Genomic DNA, 8,252 nt, shown 5'->3' on the forward strand with positions numbered 1-8,252 from the left:
ACTTCCGTCCTGTGACTGAGCCACACAGCCCTGACGCTGGCGGTTTCTCTCTCTGTTGTGCCTATTTCCTAGTAAATATCTTACACTTGTACCAATCACCATTTTTTTTTCTCTTCTATCTCTACTCATATTAGGAAATCAGGGATCAAGGGATCAAATGTGTGTCTTGAAAGAGTGGAACCCATTTGACTCATAGCGCCCGGTGTCTAAAGTTTTTCTGTTGTACAAGCATTATGAGTGGTTGGTGGACAGTAGCAACGTGGTTAAACGGGTCGCACCCGTTTTGAAATGACGTGAAAATTACAAAAGTGAACAAATTCACTAGGGTTACATTCCAAAACGGTTTTTTTTATCAAGAAAAATTTTATTCAATATAATGGGTGCGTTTCATTTTGCGCTTACAGCGCTTGTAAATATCATTTGTCCTTGTTTAATATTTGATACATTTCATGGACAACAAGAATAAACTGATGCTTATGGCTGCGGTCCACTTGACGCTACAAACGCTTCGAAGCGTTGGAACGACCAATCAGAACAAAGAATTTTACGAATTGACTAATCAAAGAATGCTTCGAAGCGTTTGTAGCATCAAGTGGATCGCAACCTATAACATGTGAGCGTGAAAACGGACCATCCTTAATATACGTTAAGGTGCATTCACACAGATTATAACGTTAAAGCAGCAAAAACCAATCAGAGACCTCTATAATGGTCCATCTACAATACAGGGCTGCGTTCAGGAATTATCCTTAGATAACTCTAGGGTGCATTTTTGCTATAATATACGTAACGTAACCTATAGCTTAGAGTTATCTGGGTGTAATTCTTGAACGCAGCCTAGTAGTAAGCTTGGGTTTAAGAAGTAAGAGTAAGAAATTGACCAATCACAGTCGATTATTCTTTTCACACTCGACTGTGATTGGTCAATTTCTTACTCTTAAGCCTGCGGCACACGATGCTTGTTTTCCTCCAGGATTGCTAACTAGATTAGAATCTTGCCACCTTATTGGCTACGAGGCTGGCACCGTATCGTGTGCCGCCGGCTTTACTTCTTAAACTAACTTACTTCGCATATTGTAGACAACGCCAAACACGACACACTTAATCCGATTTAATGGCTGCGTTCAGCAGAACGTTTGTTTTGCAACTGTTGGAAGTTTCCTTCGCGCTGATTGGATCATACTTTTAGATCTAGAAGAATAGTCCTATCTCAGCAGACAATCATAAAACGGTTACAAAACTGTTGAGTCTGCTGAACGCAGCCAATGACTACATTTTACACGGCATCATTAATCGGGTTTAATAACATCGGTAGTTATAAAACTGTCCAATCACAATCATTCCATTCTTCTAAGGAACAGCTATGATTGACCAATTTCATAACTACAGAACCTCTATTCTTGAAAAGTATCGCGTACGTAAAACTAGGGAAATACTATAGCACATGTTACGTGCACTATAGTATTTCCCTAGTTTGTCGTGTGCGATACTTTTCAAGAATAGAGGCCCAGATGTTATTAAACCCGATTAAAGCCTGATTTATAATGGCCGTAACCGTTAACTTATGCCGGTGCCGCTAAAGTTCAACCATGGGATTTCAATGCTTTCATTCATACTAAAGGCCATCACACGTACAAAAATTTTAGTTGTAATCGTAAGGCCGTAAGCAAATCGGCCAATCACAGTCGAGCGTTTTTAAACGCGAGATCGTAATTTTGATTGTGATTGGTCGATTTACTTGCGACCTTACGATTACGACTAAAATTTTTGTACGTGTGATGGCCTCGACTTGTCGTATTAGTATGAACGAAAGCATTGAAATCCTATGGTTGAACTTTACCGGCACGGGCATAATGCCTACTGCACACTGGACGCGATAAGGTACTATATTAGATGGGAATGTGCATCGGCCATGTTGGCTCTTGGCAGCTGGCGCATTTTTCAAAACCAACCAATTATATATTAAATACACAATTCTGCCAATTGAGAAGTAAACTTAAAAGTATTGTTATGCGCATAACAATTTAACAGTGCCAAAGTTTTATTTGCAAATGAATAAAATAATTTCGGAAATACACATTTAACACAATAAATAGATATGTATTATACATATAACGATTTATTTTACGATAAATATTGAAAAGGCAGAACTAAATTAAAAAACTATATAATAAACAAAGATTAGAAATAAAATAAAAGAAGGTAGTTTAAAAGGATATATATATATCTTTATGAAACTGTTAAACATTAAAAAAACCTATCATATCTCCTTCTTAACAGTAACATTTCATACTTTGGTATTCAAGCTCGAATATTTTCTTAAAGCTATATATGTATAATAGTTTGTACTTATTAAGACGTAGTTAGAAAGTTTACATTATATAAATATGTTAAATAATTAAAGATTTGTGTCACATTTAATGAAGCTACTTCGTAAAACAAATTAAATATTTAAATAAAAATAATTAATTCTTAATTAATAATTAAGAACTTAGTAACTGTGACTTATAATTAATAACTTGTATCAGATTTCATAAAGCTATTTTTTCAGTTTTTAAATCAGTATGTTATACATACTACGAAAGTAGTATGTATGATACGCATCTTTGCTTTGCTCGAATTTTCTCACACTAACTAGGAGCCAATATGGCGGAATGAGCGATGAGCGATATCCAATGAGAGCTTTGCTTTGCGTCGTCGCGTGAGAAAAAGCAGAACTTTCATTGGATATCGCTCATCGCGTCCAGTGTGCAATAGGCTTAAACGTCAACGCAATGTGATGTAGCAGGTGGTGCAACTATGTATTTATGAATATCGGCTAAATAATTGTAGGCTGTATCCGGCGTGCCGCTCGTTCTTTTTCGTTTGTTGTCCGATAGACGTGATAAGCACGGAGTAATCCGTTTTAATCGACGATATAACGCGGTCGAGAGTGATTCAAAATGACAGAAACTTTACAATTAAGAGGCACGCTTCGTGGTCATAATGGATGGGTCACGCAAATTGCGACGAACCCGAAATATCCGGACATGATTTTATCCTCTTCACGTGGCAAGTATCGGCTGTTGCTAAGCTTTACCTTCTTTTTCCTAATCCTTCTTTTTTTACAGTTTTATAACGAAATTCTGATTTTTTACCTATATTTTAATTTACTAATACATTTGCTTTATACATTTGCTTTATTTTTTTACTATAATTTTGTACTACAAAACGATTTTATTTAATTAGTAAACTTTACGTATATCGTGTTATATTTCGTCTGTTCAAACAGCAATTATGAAACTATAACAATTAAGAATGATTGAGACTTTAACAAAAAAATTATTTCTATTAGCTGAACTTCTTGCACAATTCATTTTTCTCTTATTCTTATCAATGTAAAAAGAAAAAGAGGAAAGATAAACTTGCAAGAAGTTCAGTTAGAAGAAACTGGCTTAAAGTTTCTGTATCTAACTTATTTATCCTTTATTGTTCTTAAAACAAGTTACAATTGAAAGGCTTGTTGAAAAAATCCAGTTAACTCCATTTTTTGGAAAAGATAACTTCGAATGGATTATACCAAATATTCTATGTCTTTTGGTATAAGAAATGGACAGCTCCGAGCAAAGTGATCTTAACAGTTTTTGTAAAATATTTTGTGTAATATTCTGCAAAACAGTTTTTTTATTAATATTGTAGTAACTTTTAAAAAAGTTGACTGGATTTTTTGCACCAAGAGTATTCAATTCATCTTGTATACTCTTTTACATATACTCTTCAAATTCTTGAATTAGCCTGTTGTAAACTAAGGATGAAGGATGAAGGATTGAACTTGCTAATTGACTATTCTCACACAGAGCTCCTCATCTGTATCATCCCATTAATGCTAATTTTTATCAATGTAGATTACTTTAATTTCAGTTTAACTTATCTTTTATCTTTTTCTAATGTCCATTTCTCCTGATGTAGATTTATTTTAATCTTGGTTTAAATTTCTTTTTATCTTTTAGTTCTAATAATTAGGAAAAGATACTTAAAGAGTAAATAAACCCAATTAAAATTGATCTACATTTTTTGGCAGAAATGAACCTAATGCTCAAAACTAGAAAAGGATAAAGCATAAATTAAATTGAAATTAAAAGTAATCTAAATTGGTAAAATGAATAGTTACAAAATCACAATCAATTAATTAACTTAATTAGTGATTAATTCGACTATTTAAATTACTGCAAAATTTATATATAATAATATTATTTTTTCTCAATTTAAATCTTTCTTCTCATGTATTAAATAACAAAAATTTACTTATCAATGTTAATAAAATAGTATAGATATTGTAATGATTAAGTTAATTAAAGTTTAGTCAAATTATTCTAAATTCTTGGAAATAACAATTGCAGCTCATGTATTGTTCCATTCTAGATAAGACTCTGATCGTTTGGAAATTGACGCGTGACGAAGCTAACTATGGTATCCCACAAAAACGTCTTTACGGACATTCGCACTTCATAAGTGACGTAGTTCTTTCGTCCGACGGCAATTACGCTCTGTCTGGTTCCTGGGACAAAACATTGCGTCTTTGGGATTTGGCAGCAGGTCGTACAACTAGAAGATTCGAGGACCATACGAAGGTGTGACTTCGCTCTTGTGTGATGATGCATATTTAAATTTTCTTCGTAACAAAGATAAAGAAAAATTTTCCATATTGTGAGGTATTGCTTCATAATATGAGTTTTTTTTTTATTTATCTTGATTATGATGAATTCCGCGAAAAATATGAAATGCGTTGAAGCTTTTTTTTTAATATTTTTTTTTTATTGAGAAATAGAAGAGGTAGGATTAAATCATTGATGCCGTAAGTATCGATCCAATATTAAAAAATTATGAAACAAAATTGCTTTATTAATTAAATTTTAAAATTAATTTCTGTTGAATATAGGATGTTTTGAGCGTCGCTTTCTCTGTGGACAATCGTCAAATTGTCTCCGGTTCACGAGACAAAACGATTAAATTATGGAATACATTAGCCGAGTGCAAATACACCATCCAGGACGATGGACACACAGACTGGGTCAGCTGTGTGCGCTTTTCTCCCAACCACGCAAATCCTATCATTGTTTCTGCAGGCTGGGATCGTGTCGTCAAGGTGAGAACGAAGCTTACATTTACAAGATTCGTGATAAATGTAAACATTTGATAAGAATGATGGATATTTTATATATTATACACATGATATATCTATGAGTGTATGCGGATATGGGACTGACTTTAAATGCTATATATTTTATTTTTAATTGCACAATAAATTTGTTAGTAATTTCAGCAATTCACGCCTTTTGCAGGTCTGGAACTTGACGAACTGCAGATTGAAGATCAATCATAGTGGTCATACAGGATATCTGAATACCGTTACGGTATCACCTGATGGATCACTGTGCGCATCCGGTGGAAAGGTGCATATGGCACATACCATATTTATCATCCAAAATGCATTTATCATATGAATTATATATTATATTAATTCTATTCGCAGGATTGTAAAGCTATGCTGTGGGATCTGAATGATGGAAAACATCTTCACACTTTGGATCATAACGACATCATTACAGCTTTATGCTTCAGCCCTAATCGTTATTGGCTTTGCGCCGCGTTTGGACCATGGATCAAAATCTGGGATCTTGAGACTAAAGAGATGGTCGAGGAACTGAAACCCGAAGTCGTATCTGCAACCAGTAAAGCAGAACCTCCTCTCTGCCTGTCTCTCGCGTGGTCTACTGACGGCCAGACACTATTTGCTGGGTATTCTGATAATACTATTCGCGTCTGGCAAGTTTCTGTATCTAGCAGATAAATACTTTGTAATAAAAACTTACAATTCTCAACAATATTTATAAGTCTTATTATTTACACTTAATATATAATATACAATGTCTACAATGTACACAATTACAAGATGACGTACAAGTCCACTATCGTGTACAAATTGATAACTACAATGCCTATTTGTCTTTACTTTCATCCATTTTATTAATGTTTTGTTCGAATTTCTGAAATTCTTTTTCGGCAATCTTCTCCGTCTCATCCTGTACTTGTATAACTCCGAGTACTTCAGGGATGTAGAATTGCATCATATTTTGTACACCGTTCCTCAATGTTACTACCGAGCTTGGACAATTGGTACATGAACCTTGCATTTTTAATTTCACAATACCCTCCTCAAAACCCTGTTGCAATTATAAGAAATATAATGTATTATGTTCGAAACAATGGATACATAATGGAATCCCTTAAGATTTAGAAACACTTGCCATAAATACAATGTCACCACCATCTTCCTGTACTGTGGGACGTATTCGTGTATCCAATAATTCCTTTATCATCTGAACAACCTCGTCATCTTCCGCATTGATTTCTACAAAAATAAAAACGATCAAGCATTTTACTTTACCCTGAATATTTTGTATAAAATTGTACATCATACGTGTATCCGCTGCAGGCTGAGAAGTTTCATCCATGACTGGCAATCCGCTTGCAAAAAAATCCATAATAGTAGCAAATACCTCTGGCTTCAATAACTTCCATTCTACGTCCTCATCGACTTTTGTAACCGTGATGAAGTCTGGTCCAAAAAATATTGCTTTTACTCCCTCGATACGAAATAACATTTTTGCAAGTGGCGAGCAGTATGCATCCTTAGCGCTTGGAAAATCTTTCGTACATCCTTCCCCTAATACTGACACTCCTGGGATAAATTTCAGACTATTTGGGTTTGGTGTATCTTGTGTTTGGATAAACATGCTACGTCTTTGTTGGCTATGTATCAGAGGACTGCGTTTAGGGGATAGTGTACAAACTGTTCCATTGCCATGTAAGTGTCTAACACCAATGGGGAGAACTCTGAAAATAATGTATATAAATGACTTACTGTTTTATTGACTGTGTCGAAAACAGATTTTACAAAGCATTTTGCAAATTTTGTCAATGGAATGTCAACAGAAATATAATATAGAATCTTTTAATAAAATACTACAATAGAAACAAAATATTAGCTAGCAATTTGTCAGCAAATTCAAGCAGAATTTTGTGACAAATTAGTACTACCTATATATCTATGCTTCAAGCTCGTGTTTTGCCAGCAAAACTGACAATATAATCTAGTAGTAAAAACCAAGTAAGTGTCATTTTGTAACTATTTACAAAGAATTATCATCGAAAAGTTATGAAATTCTGCTTAATTCCTACTACAATTGATATATCATCATTCGTTAGCAGGTTTCTGCTGACAATCTGTGGATTACATTGCAACAGTCAAATCCGTTTTTTTTTTACACATTTGATTTTGTTTGGATAAAGGTATCAATGTGGTGCAGTATATACGAAATTTTTCATATATATGAAACAATGAAATTATAAACCTTACGTTGAATATTCTTGCGCCAATAACATTCTACTGACGGCAGATACATTTTGCTTCACAAGTTTATTGAATGTCCTGAAAAACATATAGATATGTTCACAAATCTACATCTGTCAGTAGAAATATAAATATACATGGCAGAAAAATTTATGTATCTATTCGACGGAAAGTGAATTACTTACTGCGTACATTGCTCGTTTGTCAATGTTCTATACAATGCCGGCCGGCTCGTATGGAACGATCTAAAAACTTTATCCATTGCTGTTGATTGCTGTTTCCGACTGTCTTTCTCCTGTCTTTCTCCCCCCTCAAATTGTCAAATGGCGAATTCGGCATACGTGCACTGATTCTGCTCTATTGCTGCCCTAAGGCCGGAATCAGACAACGCATTGAAGATTGAGGTTGAAGATTGAAGATTGAAATTTGACCAATAAGGACAAAGAAATTTTAGCTCCTTTCATTTCGATTGGTCAAATTTGAATTTTTCAATCTTCAACCTCAATCTTCAATGTATAGTCTGATTCCGGCCTAACATGAGCTACGTTTACACCGTGCACTTAGTTCGCGACCTATACGATAGATGACTTTGTTTAACCTACAGGATAAATAAGGACATCTATTGTATAGGCCGCGGCCTAAGTGCACGGTGTAAACGTAGTCATGGTGTGAGTGCAGAATCACTTTGGTGCTATGTCAAATTGTACTGTCAGAAACGTTAATGCAACATTTCTTGAACTCGTTCAGTTCATTCGATTGGTCCGAATATAAATTCAGCACTACACTGGGCTAGTTTTCATTTGCCGAATATGATAATCTTAACGCACCAATACAGTGCGCACAAGCCGAATGCATGGTA

The 8,252-nt window shown here is 34.5% G+C and overlaps 2 protein-coding genes across 5 annotated transcripts; one reads left to right on the forward strand and one right to left on the reverse strand.

Annotated features, from left to right (window-relative positions):
* The first annotated feature begins 2,824 nt into the window (after positions 1–2,824).
* Positions 2,825–5,861, forward strand: Rack1 (Receptor of activated protein kinase C 1). The gene is made up of 5 exons (XM_018456650.1): positions 2,825–3,051; positions 4,402–4,610; positions 4,919–5,125; positions 5,322–5,432; positions 5,513–5,861. The coding sequence occupies exons 1-5, from the start codon at positions 2,943–2,945 to the stop codon at positions 5,828–5,830; spliced, it is 954 nt and encodes a 317-aa protein (XP_018312152.1). The 5' UTR covers positions 2,825–2,942; the 3' UTR covers positions 5,831–5,861.
* A 24-nt stretch (positions 5,862–5,885) lies between these two features.
* On the reverse strand, positions 5,886–8,197 carry LOC108728203 (NFU1 iron-sulfur cluster scaffold homolog, mitochondrial). Of its 4 annotated transcripts, none has more exons than XM_018456652.1 (6): positions 8,078–8,197; positions 7,579–7,761; positions 7,400–7,471; positions 6,461–6,876; positions 6,288–6,391; positions 5,979–6,203 (listed from the first exon to the last, which is right to left on the reverse strand). In XM_018456652.1, the coding sequence occupies exons 2-6, from the start codon at positions 7,653–7,655 to the stop codon at positions 5,979–5,981; spliced, it is 894 nt and encodes a 297-aa protein (XP_018312154.1). In that variant the 5' UTR covers positions 7,656–7,761; positions 8,078–8,197. The 4 variants fall into 4 exon arrangements, with proteins under 4 accessions (XP_018312156.1, XP_018312154.1, XP_018312153.1 ...); XM_018456651.1 differs by having other exon boundaries at positions 7,996–8,197; XM_018456653.1 differs by lacking the exon at positions 8,078–8,197 and adding an exon at positions 7,894–7,910.
* Positions 8,198–8,252: the final 55 nt, after the last annotated feature.

This window comes from Mycetomoellerius zeteki, unplaced genomic scaffold (genome assembly GCF_001594055.1).
Source record: "Mycetomoellerius zeteki isolate Tzet28-1 unplaced genomic scaffold, Tzet1.0 scaffold583, whole genome shotgun sequence".
NCBI classification, from domain to species: Eukaryota; Metazoa; Arthropoda; class Insecta; order Hymenoptera; family Formicidae; genus Mycetomoellerius; species Mycetomoellerius zeteki.